Source organism: Podarcis liolepis, assembly GCF_965112155.1.
Source record: "Podarcis liolepis genome assembly, chromosome: 8".
Lineage (NCBI taxonomy): Eukaryota > Metazoa > Chordata > Lepidosauria > Squamata > Lacertidae > Podarcis > Podarcis liolepis.
In genome coordinates, this window is record NC_139560.1 from 74,932,110 (window position 1) to 74,949,172 (window position 17,063).

The 17,063-nt window shown below is 41.3% G+C and overlaps 1 protein-coding gene across 3 annotated transcripts in view; it reads left to right on the top strand.

Moving 5' to 3' along the window:
- The window catches only part of CDH18 (cadherin 18), a 632,508-nt gene that overhangs the window by 494,551 nt on the left and 120,894 nt on the right, over nucleotides 1-17,063 (top strand). For all 3 annotated transcript variants that reach the window (XM_083519276.1, XM_083519278.1, XM_083519277.1), the window contains one exon: nucleotides 12,568-12,687. In XM_083519276.1, the coding sequence (XP_083375402.1) occupies nucleotides 12,568-12,687 (120 nt within the window). The remainder of the gene's footprint in view (nucleotides 1-12,567; nucleotides 12,688-17,063) is intronic.

Here is a 17,063-nt window from a genome sequence, read left to right on the forward strand (position 1 = left end):
TTTGTTTTTGTAGACACAGCACCCTGTGCAAAAAGTATTTTGCTGCAGCTACGGCAACATGAGTAACACCGAGGAGGGTGGGATTGTTTAAACAGCTCTCCAGAAGGCTCTCTGGCCTGCACCAATAGCATCATCCTGTTAGGATTCTTTTCCCATGCTTGCAGTCACGGGATTGTTTTTATCACATGACGGTGTACGTTTTCACTCCACATTGTGGGAAGTAACAAAGACAGGATGTTTTTATTACTGTGTTTCCGTGGTGTAGGATTTTGTCCTTTGTCCTTTCTCTTTGCTGTCTGATGCTGAAGAGGAAGGAGCTGAGTTAGAATGCTCTGAGTGTATTATATGTAAATAAAGTAGTTTAGCCAAAATGCTGCGCTACTGAGTCTGTTACACTGACTGCCCATACTCTGCTGTTCCTGAAGTGTGCAGATGTCTCTGAGGCATTAGTCACTGTGATGTTTGGGCTGGAGAAGGCTTTTGAGTCTCTTGAATGGCTGACCAGGAGGGAGAGAACATTCCAGTCAGGTATGTGTGTCTGTCAGATTCCTACTTGTGTGTAGGACCTCCTGACACATCTTGGATGCACTAAGCCTTTTTAAGATACAGTTCATATGGCCCATATTCAGTGTGGTGTCTACTAGAAGGTAACATTATCCTGCAGCTGTAGCGCAGCTTCCCATTCATAGAAGCAGGTCCTGGGCAAGTTACGTCACCTGACTGTTGCTTGGGAGAACTCTCCAAAGAAATCCTGTTGGGATTTTTGCTCGACTGTGCTAAAAGTGACATGTAAAGTTCGTTTGGAGGTTGCTCCTCTGGCAAAATCGATAAAGAATTTAGAGGGAAGCCTGCAGCATTTTGAGACGACCAGTGTAATGCCTCAGGCCTGGACATCAGGCATGGCTGCTCACCAGGAACTTAAGAAAAAAAATCATGTTGCTTTTATGTAGGACTGCAAAAGGGAGAGAGAATTATCAAGTGCTCATCAGGGCAGAATACATGTGGAAAATGTTATTCCTAGGTTTAGAGGAAGGTGCACAGGTTATACAGGCTGGGCTTGGACTCCAATGACAAAAACGTGCAGCTTCCACAATTATAATTTGCTCAAGTTATTTTCTTCTCATTACACCCATTCCCCGCAATTTCTCATTGTTCAACTGTCTGGCTGACTTTGAAGCTAATTCTTTGCCTCAATTCCTGGGGAGGTGATCCATTCTAGAAATCTGTGTGCCATTCAGGACTTCTGAAAATCTCTGCTTCCAAAGAAATCCATTATTAAAAGCTGTAGGGGGAAAGAATGCTAGTTTTGCGGGGGATGTGTGTTATATTAAAGACCCATCCTTCTCTATTAATAAGTTCCTCACTTTTAATTTCACTCATGATTCCCTTCTGCCTTTTCAGCCCGTCATTATCTGCTTAGTAAGGAGATTGTTAAAGAGCACATCAATGTCATTCTCAAAATCAAGAGCCTTTTCGTCCAACCACTTCTTTCCCTTCTTATCAGCAGGAGGTGCGAGCCACTTGTTCTTTTCCTTTTTCGGACTCCAAAAGCACCACTTTTTGAAGTTTCCTTCCTTTTCAGAAAGAATATATGGATCAGAAAGTTGGATGCAATCCTTTCAGGGATACTTCGCCGGATTTACGCAGCCTTGATAAATCAGTCAAAAGTTAACGTTAAAAACGTTGGCTGTCTTATGTCAAATGAGATTAAGAACTTGACTTCATTCATTCCTAACCTGCTCAATCCCTATGGACTATGGATCCTGGCAGGTTGCATCTAAATCTACAGGCTGGGAATTCAGAGGAGAGTGTGCCCATTCTTGGACAATAGGGTATAAAAATATAAGAAGCATCTTATTAGATCAGATTGAATGTAAATCTAGTCTGGTTGCCTACCTGCTCCTTTACCATAGGTCAGTGGTAGATCCCATTGTTTGCATGAAAGAGGTCCTAGATTCAGTCCATGCTAATAATAATAATAATAATACATAAATGCATAAATAATTTTATTAATTGTACCCCACCCATCTGACTTGGTTGGATACAATTTGTGCCTGACAGTTTGGAGAGCCATTGCCAATTAGTATAGTATAGTATAGTATAGTATAGTATAGTATAGTATAGTATAGTATAGTATAGGTGGGGCTTGCTGTCAGTGCCATTCAGCGAATGGGCTACTTTGTCAATTTACAATAGCATAATTGGCACAATTAAAACAGCAAAGTAAAGGCTTTCATTCCAGTGTTTAAAAATATAGCACCCTCTCAGTGGTGTTTTAAAGTGTGAACCGTTAAAATGCTCCCCAAATCCCCATTAATCCAAATGGAAAAGAATTGCACTCAAATACATACTGCTTCTCCTGATGGCAATTCTAATTTGCATTTCTTCTTCTTCTTCAGTTTAATGTTAAAATATTCACTGTTGCACATAGCAAAAATGCTTTGTGGTAAATATTAAAGCGTGTGTTTTCCTAGTGGATTGTTGAAAGCCTTGACAGGAGTTTTGGCACAACCCATCAAGTTTCTGGGTATTGTATTCATTTAAACTTTCTAGAGGCAGCCCTGCAAGCACCGTTAAAAGTATAGGAGTTTATTTTGCATTCAGTGGGTTTACACTTATTATCAGGACTGTTTGTAGGTATTCTGTGATACTGCATGGTTCCCTAAAATCAGCTACCTCAACTTTTATTTTATTTTTTAAAAACAGCAATTTTCTAGTGCTTAATAGTTATGCCAAGTATGTTTGCATGTATATGGGAAATGCCTCCAATGAATGAGATGTCCAGTGGAGGTGTTATTTCAATGCCCTGCATAATAGCTCTTTGCCTCGCCCATGTAATTTTGCAAAAGTAGAATAGAAAATGCCAAGTGACTGCATACAATTGCAGAATGTACTGAGCTGGAAGCCATACAAATTTACTAAAATTGCCCAAAGTACATTATATTTTTTCAGATGTAGAGTTTTTAGATGGTCTGGGTACAGACCTTTTAACAGCCCTACCTATTGTTAATCACCATTAAAAATGTCATGTTGTAAGCCAAGACTTCTGCTCTTGCAGTGGAAGCAGGCAGAGCTGAGAAGGATCGGGCAGAAGAGCCTGTTGAAGACAAATTCTTATTTGGAGCCAGTGTGGTGTAGTGGTTAAGAGCAATAGACTCGTAATCTGGGGAACCAGGTTCACGTCTCCGCTCCTCCACATGTAGCTGCTGGGTGACCTTGGGCCAGTCACACTTCTCTGAAGTCTCTCAGCCCCACTCACTTCACAGAGTGTTTGTTGTGGGGGAGGAAGGGAAAGGAGATTGTTAGCCACTTTGAGACTCCCTAGGGTAGTGATAAAGCGGGATATCAAATCCAAACTCTTCTTATTCTTCTTGGAATAAGAAGTTTAGGACTAGACGTCCCGAATCTGAGATCTCATTCACTCTGAATAAAGATGGAGGACCTCGTTCCTGGTTTGGGGCAGGGTGGATATGCCCTAAGAGGTGATTCATATCCCCCAGAGGCCTCTGGTGCTGTCTGTGAGTCATGTAAAGCAAGCCGAGCAGCTGTCAAGCTATGGGTCTTGACAGTCTCATTGAACCTGTCCAAGTCCACAAATGATGAAGTCACACATATAATCTCCCCCATTGTTATTCTGGTGGTTTAATCAGTATCAGCACACACACTGCAGAATCCTGGACAATGCACTAACACTCATGGGATCCCACTCAAGGTTTGATCCTGCTTAGTAGCAACCCAATGGACCAAGGAGTAAAACTTACACACATTGAGCAAAAACCACAGACTCCTGAATGTAACTGCAACAAATTACTTGGTTTATTGAAATACAAAGCTTGATGGAAATGAAAAACTGAAAAGATACAAAATGGGATTATGAATGATGAAGAATCTACACCGAAAATAGAAAATAGAGAATTGACTAGATCAGAATTAATACAAAGTCAGGTATAATATGTTTAAATGATTAGTAATTGGCTTGGGAGCCACCCAGGTTGGCTGGGGAAACCCAACCAGATGGGTAGGGTATTAATAATAATAATAATAATAATAATAATAATAATAATAGGATTTGCATGTGGCTAAACAAATGTCGTTCATTGACAAAGCAGTCACATAACTCTTATCTCCCTCCAGCCCATCTAGTTGTGAAATGAGTTCCTAGCAAATTAGAGCAATAAAAATTCACAGTTACCAAATGTAGAGCAGCAGACGAGATCCTGTAGTACTCCTTAATATATGCAAAATGAACAAAACGAGGCAGATAGCAGTAGGAAAGGAAAAGCCCAACTACCTACCTAGGAAGAAGAACCAGCCATTTCTATAAATCAGCAATTGGGGGGGGGGTTGGACATTTCCATTAATTTTCCCCATCAATTTTCATATTATATTGGTGGACCCACATAAACACGGACTGTGAATTACAATAATCCACCCATGAGGGGAGAAAATGAAAGATGCGGACGTTGTTGTAGACATGGTTTTACACACAGGGATGGTTGACACACTTCCAGCCTCAGTTTGCCAAAACATTTCATGCTCCCACTTTGTTTAGATCACATGGCTGCTTCTCTACCATCCTAATCAGATTGCCAAGGTCTTCTCTGTGAGCTTCTATGGAAAGCACTCGGGTTCAAGCAACTTCCACAGGAAAGACACAAACATAGCATAGTGTCTATTTCAATCCATCACGGCAACTCTGTTATGTGCATAAAACATATCATAGCTTCTTGGTGTGATGTAGGCCTAGCAGAGTCCAGATTAAAATTAATATTTCAAAACAAGCTCTCAACAACTGTGTTGTTTTGCCAGTACAGTGTTGTGCTTGGGGCTAGAGTAGGAGCTAGCAACTGGAGGTCCCAGACTAAATTCAGCCTCATAGAGGAATGGACTTTGTGACAACCAATAAACAAAGAAGCTTGCAGATGAATGATGTGTGTAACAATTGGACTTGGTGGCAGGACAGTCGGGGGAATGGGAATTAGTCCAGTTCTTCCCAGTTCCTTCTCAAAGTGGTCCTGATGGAATTGGTTGCTGACGAAGGCCACCAGAAACTACCAAAAACAAAACAAAACACTTCTGGCCCAGTGCTAGCTCCATGTAAGGTAAATGGTAAAGGGGACCCCTGACCATTAGGTCCAGTCGTGACCGACTCTAGGGTTGTGGCGCTCATCTCACTTTATTGGCTTTATTGACAGCTTCTGAGTCATGTGGCCAGCATGACTAAGCTGCTTCTGGCGAACCAGAGCAGCACACGGAAACGCCGTTTACCTTCCCGCCGGAGCAGTACCTTTTTATCTGCTTGCACTTTGACGTGCTTTCGAACTGCTAGGTTGGCAGGAGCAGGGACCGAGCAACGGGAGCTCACCCTGTTGCGGGGATTCGAACCGCTGGCCTTCTGATCAGCAAGTCCTAGGCTCTGTGGTTTAACCCACAGCGCCACCCGCGTCCCTTCGCTACCTCCATGTACATCTCTTAAAAATCATTTGCATTAGAGCTGTGAAAGTGCATTTCTGAAGTGTAAGTGTCCTCATATTTGTTAGCTTGTTTATATACTGTAATAGTTTAAAGACACTAACCTGGAGCCAAGTTCAACAAGGCACTTGTAAAATATAGTGCTGAAAAAGCTTGATTATATTTGTGATGTTTATTTTATTTTGTATGTTGTATTATGGTGAATAGCTACCTATAAAAGATTTGAAACTCTGTGAGGCTGGGTGTGGTAATAATGAAATTTGAAAGGCTGACTAGCAGATTTAAATTAAGATTTTTATTGATTTGTGCTTAATGCTGTTCTTTTTTTTTACAGCATTTGTTTTAATATATCTGTCTTTCCCATCATTGCTCTATTTTGTGATGATGTGAGAGTTTAAGCCTAAATTTGAATTGAATGTGCTTAAACCAGTTCATAGGGGGGAAATGATTTAAATGCAATAGAACAATTACAATAATGCATAATAAAACTCGTAACACAATGCAATTTAGCATTGGCCATTCAACAACGGACAATTCACTTTTGTTCTTGTTGTTTAGTCATTTAGTCGTGTCCGACTCTTTGTGACCCCATGGACCAGAGCATGCCAGGCACTCCTGTCTTCCACTGCCTCCTGCAGTTTGGTCAAACTCATGCTGGTAGCTTCGAGAACACTGTCCAACCATCTCATCCTCTGTCGTCCCCTTCTCCTTGTGCCCTCCATCTTTCCCAACATCAGGGTCTTTTCCAGGGAGTCTTCTCTTCTCATGAGGTGGCCAAAGTATTGAAGCCTCAACTTCACGATCTGTCCTTCCAGTGAGCACTCAGGGCTGATTTCCTTCAGAATGGATAGGTTTGATGTTCTTGCAGTCCATGGGACTCTCAAGAGTCTCCTCCAGCACCATAATTCAAAAGCATCAATTCTTCGGCAATCAGCTCTCACTTCCATACATCACTACTGGGAAAACCATGGCTTTAACTATACGGACCTTTGTTGGCAAGGTGATGTCTCTGCTTTTTAAGATGCTGTCTAGGTTTGCCATCGCCTTTCTCCCAAGGAGCAGGCGTCTTTTAATTTTGTGACTGCTGTCACCATCTGCAGTGATGATGGAGCCCAAGAAAGTAAAATCTCTCACTGCCTCCATTTCTTCCCCTTCTATTTGCCAGGAGGTGATGGGACCAGTGGCCATGATCTTCGTTTTTTTGATGTTGAGCTTCAGACCATATTTTGCGCTCTCCTCTTTTCCTCCCACAATTCACTTAAAATGTATCAAAGGTTTTAAATGAGCATAAAACATACCAATAGGCCAATTATCAATATCCAATATTAATATCATCAACAGGATGCTCACTTGAAGCGATCCAGTTAAGAGACCTAATAATATGATAGCTCATGCACATCGGGCTGGCAGCAAAAGGTTAAAATCAACAAAATTACCTTAAGCAGAAGCCTCCATTAGGTGTACTATCACTACATACAAACTACATACAAACTCCTTCTTAGCGGTCAGTTCCTTAGAAGTGCTCCTCAAGTTTCCTTTGGTGTTCACCTTAGATCCCTTGCAACAGATCATATGAACAGTGTTCTATTTCACTTCTAAAATTTGGAAGTTTGACTCTTAAAATGTGGAAGTTTGATAGGGTTTTTTGGGGAGGAGGGTGTCAGATGGGTGCCTTCTGCGATTGGGTAGAAGTGCTTGATGTCAGATTTTGCACATTTCATACAGCTTGAATCTGAAACTTTTTTCTGTGCAGCTTTGTATCTGAAACTTGTTTTCTGTGTGGTTGAAGTGAGGTATGTATGCACAGATGAAAGAGGCATATTTTCTCCCTGAAAATCTGCTAATATAATTCATAGATAATGGATTCAAAAATGGAAATGTGGCTATTGGGCTGTAATAAGAAAACATTATGGTTTAAAATAATCTGCAGTCTCTTTAATGTTTTGCTTTTAAGTTAGTTAAAGGGACTATAGGCAAAGATCCACACACAATATACTTATTTATTTTTTTATTATATCCCCCCTCCATTACACACACATTCAAAACTAAAAGGAACAGAGTAGCCCCCCTCAAAAAATAAAAAAATGAAGGGGGAATCTGTAGATTTCTGGAATGCAAACTCATGACTTTTATGCAATTATCTCGCAACTTGATTCCATGCACTATTTATTGTTTTGTTGACAATATTCGCTGCCTGCGTAAAACAAAATTAAAGTTGTATCGTGTTGACGAGTCCTTTAAAGGGAAAGAGGAAGAGAGGCAGAAAAAAAAACAGCCTTATGTGGGTAGTCAGATGTTTGGAGATTTCATATAGCTCTGTCTCTCCCCCCCCCTTTTTTTTCTTTTTTCACTCCTTAGAGTGTTAAAGGAGTGTTGCCTGTTCAACGTTGATCCATTTGAGAATTTAACAGTGCACCAAAAGGATGGCAAGTCATGCATACAAATTTGCATTCTCAGCAGACATTTGCCTTTTTTTATTTTATTAAACTGCCTCATTAAACATTAAAGATTTGTCTGCAGAGACGCAGATTGAAGTCTTTCCTTTTCAGCTTCTCATTGGCATATAACTTGCAAAATTCCAATGCTAAAGCAGTGGTGAGAAAGAACTAGCATAAAGCTATGGGTGTTTTCAACATCAACATAATCTGAAATAAGTAGGTAGGAATGGACAAACCAATCTATTTCTGCTCCACGTCACATTTCATATATTCACGCTTAATTATGTTCCGTCCTATTTCTGAATTAATCTGCAGTTAAAAAGAGAAATGGGCACACCACTTTGCATTTAAATATGCATGTGGACATATATACTTTCTCAAAATATACATTGGAACATTGTTGTTGTTGTTTAGTCATTTAGTCGTGTCCGACTCTTCGTGACCCCACCGACCAGAGCACGCCAGGCACTTCTGTCTTCCACTGCCTCCCACAGTTTAGTCAAACTCATGCTGGTAGCTTCGAGAACACTATCCAACCATCTCGTCCTCTGTCGTCTCCTTCTCCTTGTACCCTCCATCTTTCCCAGCATCAGGGTCTTTTCCAGGGAGTCTTCTCTTACCATGAGGTGGCCCAAGTATTGGAGCCTCAGCTTCACAATCTGTCCTTCCAGTGAGCACTCAGGGCTGATTTCCTTAAGAAGGGAGAGGTTTGATCTTCTTGCAGTCCATGGGACTCTCAAGAGTCTCCTCCAGCACCATAATTCAAAAGCATCAATTCTTCGGCGATCAGCCTTCTTTATGGTCCAGCTTTCACTTCCATACATCGCTACTGGGAAAACCATAGCTTTTACTATATGGACCTTTGTTGGCAAGGTGATGTCTCTACTTGGGGAACTGCAAAAGCTGGTGGGTGACAAAAGTCCAACATGCACATTAGTCTAGGAGGTACAGATCAGGTCAGTTCTTTTTTGGAATTTGTGAAAATTGCATTAATTTTCAAGCAACCCTAGAAATTGACTAGAGCAGGAGGAAAACATGGGACTGATTTTAAATTTGTTTCATGGAATACTGTTCTTTTTTGCTGAGAGCACAGTATCAAGGCTTCCACCATCCTGGGTGCCTAACAGTGCCCTAAGCTGCTACACAACTATCGCTGGCCTCCATACTTCCAATTGAGGCATGAAGAGGACCAGACCCTGTGTGCTGTATCTAGTCCTTCCTAGAATAAGAGAGACAATAAGCACTATGGGGAATGTCGTATGTACCATTTGCCGCCTCTTGAAAGGAGACTGGTAACTGTGAAGCTACTTAGATGTGGCACAAGATAGAAGGAGAGACTAGGACAGACTTTCTCCTCCGTGTCCATTATTATTGAATACTCCTTTACCCTCCCATATACAGAGCTTCCACACCATGTATTTTGCTAACAGAGTGAATTATTGCCAGGTCTTATGTTTTAAGCCCCAGATCAACCTTGAAATACATTGGTACATGCTCCCCACTCCACCAGGTGAACATTTGCGGGGTTTGGTTTCATCTGAAGGAGATCACTGGAGATTAAATGTGTTCATGTAATAAATTGAGCATAGCTGGAGAAAGATAGCATAGCACTCCTGAAAGGAGCATATCCACTGTCTCTGTAGAGCTCAGAGAGAGATGCCAGAAAGTGCTTTTCTGAGTGCAAAACTAGCTTTCTTTCTTTCTTTCTTTCTTTCTTTCTTTCTTTCTTTCTTTCTTTCTTTCTTGGTTGCTGCTCCAAAATCATCATCATCATGATCATCATCATCATCAAACCTTTATTGGCATCACTTACAAACATTCAGAATAAATAACCCAGTGCAATCTCATCGCCATTTCAACAGTACAGTCATTTACCAAAGGGAAGAAGAGGCGAGCAATCTATTTCATCTCTGTCGGTCTCCAGCAAGGGCAGGGTCCTGTAGCGTACTTCAGCGACAAAAAAATCAAATAGAGGAACTTAGCTACTGTCTTGGTGAGCTCCTGGTCTCTCCCCTGTAATAAGAAGTGTATAACCTCCATCTCCAGAGGGGCTTCAAGATGCTCCAAAATGCTCCTGATCTTCTTGTTCACACAGAGTGTATTCAACCATCCCTTTTCATATTATGCTTTCCCAAATCTCCTCTTGCCTCCTTGAGGTGTCTCAAGCCATTATGCACTATTTATTTGTAATTTTATTAACAATATATGTGGCCGGCAACACTGCCACTGATTGTGGATCTTAAGCACCCATTCTGGGTCCATTAACCACTTTCTGTACAAACTGAGACTCTTACACAGGAATAATACCACCATGCCAATATCAGTTAGTAGTAAAGAGCAGTGTAGAAGATTTGTTGTTGTTGTTGTTTAGTCGTTTAGTCGTGTCTGACTCTTCGTGACCCCATGGACCAGAGCACGCCAGGCACTCCTGTCTTCCATTGCCTCCTGCAATTTGGTCAAACTCATGTTCGTAGCTTCGAGAACACTGTCCAAACATCTTGTCCTCTGTCATCCCCTTCTCCTTGTGCCCTCAATCTTTCCCAACATCAGGGTCTTTTCCAGGGAGTCTTCTCATACTCATTTTAATCCCAGTCAATCCACACATACCTTGCCATGGACAAAGTTTGCTTGCATTTCACGTTTAGCTCCAAAACAGTCATGAGCCCTCTGATGGAGCCTTCAGCCTCTGGCCTCTCTTTTCTAAAAATTAAGTATGGAGTTCATATTACCCAATCTTCAGTTTCTAAAAAGCACATAGGGGATTAATTTGGAGTGTTAATTGTACACTGAATAATTTAAGCCTCTGTGCATACAGGGAGAAAAGAACTGATTTTAAAAGATGTACCACAAGGCTACCAAATATTAGAGATGTGTGAAATCTTTCAGAGGATTTCAGGGGAAACTTTCCAGTTGTGTTCAGTCCCTACTATCCCTGCCATGCGGCTCAAAATTCTTCTTCCTTAGAAGGGCTAAGAAACTGCCCAGTGACAATATGTTCAGGAAAGCAGAGAAGCTGATGTTCAGCAAGGGAGCACAGCAGGATCAGGTGTCGATTCCACACTTACTTCAACCTACTGCTCCCAAGTAAAAGGTGCTTAGAACTGTAATGATTTTACAAGAGGGATGAGTTTATGTTGTTGTCTTGTTGGGTTGTAAAGCCATACCTTGGTTTTTGAACAGTTTAGTTCTCAAACGTTTTGGCTCCCGAACACCGCAAATTTGGAAGTGACTGTTCCGGTTTGCGGACTATTTTTGGAAGCCGAACGTCCGACGGGGCTTCCGATTGGCTTCAGGAGCTTCCTGCAGCCAATCAGAAGCCACGCTTTGGTTTCCGAAAGTTTTGGAAGTCGAACAGAGTTCTGGAATGGTTATTATTATTATTATTATTATTATTTTCTTGAATCAAAATGAGAGTACCCCTAAACATTTTAGGGGGGAAAGGATTGCATATGTGTGTGTGTGTGTGTGTGTGTGTGTGTGTGTGAGAGAGAGAGAGAGAGAGAGAGAGAGAGAGAGAGAGAGAGAACACACAGAGAGACATACATACAGTATATATATATGTTGTAAGTTGCTTGGAGACATTTGGGTAACAAGTGACTAATAAGTCTGATAAATGAAATGTAATTACCTCTCCAGACAATGAGATGTTTCTAATCTATCCTAAATACACTTTCTCTGAAGTAGCTTCTCTTGATTTTGATGGAATTAACTTTCATTTAAACACTCTTAAGATTACAGCCTCACTTTAATTTCCAGTTTATGAGTCAGGTGTCATTTGTATGTGAAAAGCGCCCTTTCTTTGAGTAACTACAGGGAGCTAACTGTGGGCGGCAGGATGTATGCAAGTTTTTTAGCTTCTCTAAAGTACCTTTTCTAGAGCTTCTGTATGGAAACAATTGTGTGTGTTTCAGTATTAATGCATGCATCTTACAATAAGCACAACCCACCCATATCAGCTGGGATCCTTCTAGTCATGGTACAAAGTTACAGCCCATAACATGAATACCAAGTTCCAAGGGACACCACTTTCAAAGCCCTACAGAGCATAGATGCCAATGAGAAGCCTATGCCTGGTTTGTGATATCAATCTTCGGCAGAAAACCACTATGTTGAGCTCCTGAGCACTTTGTTATCAAGAAAGCCCGTAGTCAAACAAAAGAGAGTTATTGGGCAGGATCTAGTTGTCTTTAGGGATGCAGGTGGCACTGTGGTCTAAACCACTGAGCCTAGGGCTTGCCGATCAGAAGGTTGGTGGTTCGAATCCCTGCGACGGGGTGAGCTCCCGTTTCTTGGTCCCAGCTCCTGCCAACCTAGCAGTTCAAAAGCACATCAAAGTGCAAGTAGATAAATAGGTACCACTCCGGTGGGAAGGTAAACGGCGTTTCTGTGTGCTGCTCTGGTTTTGCCAGAAGCGGTTTAGTCATGCTGACCACATGACCTGGAAAAACTGTCTGCGGACAAACACCAGCTCCCTCGGCCTGTAAAGCAAGATGAGTGCCGCAATCCTGGAGTTGTTCACGACTGAACTGCCAGGGGTCCTTTACCTTTAGTTGTCTTGAGGAAAATGTTACAAAGGGCGCTGCTAAAAAGCAGATATTGCATTTTCATTGGAATGTTGATATATGTCAACTAAATCGTGTTTTCTTGGATATCATAGGTACCTCAGTCCTTCAGGTGACAGCTACAGATGCTGATGACCCCACCTATGGAAACAGCGCTCGGGTTGTGTACAGTATTCTTCAGGGACAGCCATATTTCTCTGTTGACCCTAAAACAGGTTAGTAAACCCGTTCCACTGTGAGTGACATATCTACAGGCATATTTTAGGAGGTTCTCTCCTCCCCATATTCAGTTAAAAGGCATAAACAATATGTGCTGTTACGTTATTATCACTATTAATATAAATATACCCTGCCTGTCTAAAAAACTACAGAAAGGTGGCTTACACAAAATGGATACAATAAAAAAAGATTTAAGACTTCCGCTTAAAAACAATCTAAGAAGATAATTCGAAAGCAGTTAAAAAGAAAGTCGTCAAACTAATGCCACAGAAAGTCTCAATGCACAACATGAGCACAATAGCACTATAGGCTGTTACTTACTGTTATTTGTTAGTGTGGCTAATGCTTTAAGTAGCTTTTTCATGGTCATTAATGGTGCTACTGTTTTAAGAAAATATCTAGGTACTTACTCTGGTTCCTATCCCTGCATGAATAACCAGAGGTAATTCTCCTTCCCGCATTTTCCTCGGATGACCCACAGGCAAGGGCGGAGGAAGGGGGTGCGGTGGCTGCGGTCCACCCTGGCTGTCACCACTGGGGGGGTGACACAATGCCAGGTGGCACTCACTGCGGGTCATGCAGCGTGCCAGAGCCACCACGTCTCTCCTGCGATAGACACGGTGGCTTGGGTGTGTACAGGCTCCACACTGCCCAAACGGTCTGACCGCTGCCTCCCCCCCAGCTGTAGGGCGGCTGAGTGGGAGGAGGAAGGCAGACTCCGGAGGCCCCACAGTGTGCCCCGCCCCTATGGGCAGCCCACCCCTGGGTGCACCACCCCACGCACTCAAGTGGCTTCCTCCACCATTGCCCACAGCTTTGTTTAGAAAACCTCTTCCCTCTTTTTGAGGTTCACTTTCCCTCAGACAGCTTCCAGGCATTTCTGATGTCTTCATCAGACGTGTTGAATCTGGCCAGGAACTCATTGTTTCCTCCTGTCAACTGACACCTGCTGTCTCATTGGCCTCCACTTCTCCCCTCCCTCCCAAAATGCTGCTGGAGTCTTCAACATCTATCTCATAGATCTTCTATGACTTCAGCTTCCAGGTTGACTCAACACCTCCAGATTCTCTCTCTAGGCTCTTCTCAAATCTCTTCATGGTCCACCAAGGACTGCACCAAACAGTGCTGTGCTTGGCCTTGTACTCCCTTCAGGCCAATCAACTGTTTTCTGATGGACCAATAAGTTTGAATGGAATATTCATTAAATGACCAATCATAAAGTGACCCTTTGGATAATACTGCATGTACATAAATGGAGAAGCATCACAGGTACATTGATATCTCCTTAGCAACAGAGAACAACTATGACCGTTTAACTGCCACTTGACATACTGTTGGAGAACTCCTGTATTGTCTATCTCTTCTCTGGCTCTAGCCTGGAGTGAAAGAGAAGGCTTTTCTTATTCAGTTAACTATTTGCCTCTCAGATAGTGTTCACATCACAACAAAGTTCTTACGTTTAAAATTTGCCTCATAAAAAACATGGTTTGTCTACAGTGGCGTATTTTAGCATTGTTTTTGAGCAACGTTCTGAATTTGATCGCTTGCTTATTGTCAACTGAATTTATGAAAACAAGTCTTTGGAACTAGTTGAATTTTAAGCAGTGTTGTTATAATATAAATGTTGATTCTCTATCCATTTGGAGAATATATTTCAGTTGTTGATGCATTATCCATAGAAGTTTGCTTGGAGGAGAAGGTAAGGAGGGGCAGGGGCTAAGGCCCCTGCCAGGGCGGAGTCCGGGCTCCCGCCCACAACCACTCCCCTCTCTTGCAGGGAGGAGAGTCCTTCTTGGAGAGTATCCTTTTTTGTGCCTATATATTTTCTGTACAGTGATTAACATCCAACTCCTTACATCCATAGGGGCTTCCACTTTCATTCTATAAAGAGAGATATTCCTAGTATGCTTGGAGATTGCCCCTTATATGAACAGAGAATTCTCCTGCCGCTCATAGAGCATATATACTCATAGAGTATATATCACAGGTGCTAAAGGACAATATTTATTCTCTTGGCCTAAGAGTTCACCTGTTGCCATCTACAGTAATGGAAAAGCATTGTATAGTATTACCTATGATCTGCAGCATAATGTTTAGGGTGTGATCTGTTTCTTGTTCTGCTTGTTCTGTCCCACGTATGCTGAAATTGGAGTTAAATCTATAAGGTTGTTTCCGAAGCATCTGTGCTGAATGTGAATGGTCTTGCACTTTTCGGATGTAAAAACAGATATAGTCTGGTTTTTTAATGTTCTTCCTGTGGAATGCTGGATTCAAGGTCTGTGTTGATAGACACATGGGCTTGATACCGTTAAACATTTAAAGGGGATGTTTCTCAGTGTTTGTTTATTTGTTTGTTTGTGCAAGTAATTGGAGAGCTACTGCTAATGAACATAAATGGTGCTAATATTTCCTAGCACCAAGAGCCACTCCCAAGGACAGTTTGGGAGCCACTGGGCCTTTCCTGGTTTCTTCTTCTTCTTCTTCTTCTTCTTCTTCTTCTTCTTCTTCTTCTTCTTTATGACAAACAAAGGTGGTCTTATCCATTGCTTCCCAACCAATTTTTTAACAACCCACATGAGGACACTGAAGGTAATGAGTGAATAAACAAAAATGTACAGAAAGGATATGCTGAGCAGAGGTGCTCAGTAAGAGAACAAAAATTGGTTGCATTTTATTGTGACTTTTATTCTTCACGTGCTCCGGAAAACTGGTTACTTTTCTATATACATGCTGTGTGCAATGAAAAGTCCAATAAAGTATATCACCTTCAGTGTATCATCTTTGTGCTTCTCAACTTGGGTTCTTTAGGCCCAACTCTGCCTCTTAAATTTGGGGGCTATGTTTCCGTTTTCTGTGAAGTCTAAGGGAAACTATTGTATGTGATCTTTTTGAAATGAGTTTTTGAAAATGTCACAGTTGTGTTTGGAAAATTGTTGTTTCTGTGAGTGTTAGAATATTGCAATTACATTTCTGAGAAGTGCATTTCCATATTGTATAGTGAAGGAACTTAAAGCATTAATCAAGGGTCCTCATGACTTATTTAGATGGAGAGTTCTCTCTCCTTGAGATCAGTATAGTCTTTCTTTGAACACCAGAAACTTGCCTGCTGTTTGATTATTGACATTTTACACTGTTTAAAATGCCATATTCTTCTTTTCACTCTCAAATGTGAAATTGTATCTTCAAAATTACACTAGGCTTACAGCTCCATTAGTCACTAAAATATTGCTGTTCAGCAAAAAAATGAATGGAACTGTTATTTTTGATGGGGAAAATGAATGGTTTTGAAATTATATGTGGCAAACACATTCAACAACATGTTCCAGTAAAACGATTCTGTAGGGCATGTTTGGGCATGAAGTAAAATGGCACTGTATTGATGGGTGTTTGTTCTCATTGATAGAGAAATGTGTCACTTATAAACTTTGTGCTGTCCTCTGTATTATTTTACTTTATATTTACTTTTCTTTTGGTAATACTGATTCATAAGATGAACAAACTGAGTCATACCTGTTGGGGTGGAAAAATAAGGAATGCTCAAATGAATCATTTGAACATAAAAAATACAAACTATGATGGCAGCAGAGACATGCTTTAAGTATGCAAAACTATCCCTCCAGCTTCATTTTCCACTCAGCCCATTGTTGTCAAATTGCATATTTTTCACTTTTGGTTTTAGAAAAAAAATATCCAAATCACTCATAGATTTTGAATTACATTTTTGAAAGTACATGCAGATGAGTATATTTGCATGTTTTATTCATATAGCCACGGTTGCTTTAGCATTGTGCTCTTTCTACCCTTCCTCACTTGCTCCACTTCTCATTGTCTTTTTGATAGCCTCCTCAGATATTCACTGTTTTGGTCCAAGGGCTCTGGGCAGAAATTTTAAAGACTTCTGGCAGCTGCTGCAGTACCTGAGTTAGCTTAGAAGGTCAAAGCCCCAAGAAAGAAAGGAAACGATTATTTCCTCTGAAACAAATTCAAGAGTTGGAGCATATGCTGCATGCAACATGCAATTTGCATTTGATAAAAATCAATAATTGTGCTGTAAAAGCACTTTGTTTTTAGAGGATGCGTTCTTTTTTTGCAGCAGGCATTAGCCACTGTTTACACCTCACATTAAGCCATTGGCCATGACTTGCTGTGAAGAAACAGCAGGTTAAAGCATGTTGATGAATTGCTCCCATTTTACTCCACTCACCTTCAAGCCTGGAGTAACAAACCACAAGGCTTGGCTTAACATGATGTGTTAGAATCAAACTGTTATGCATTCAGTGGTCTGTGTTTGCCTGAGCTTGAGTCTGGACTAAGGATTGTGAGCTCCTTTGTTCTGTGATTCGATACATGATATCCAATCACAGAACATTTC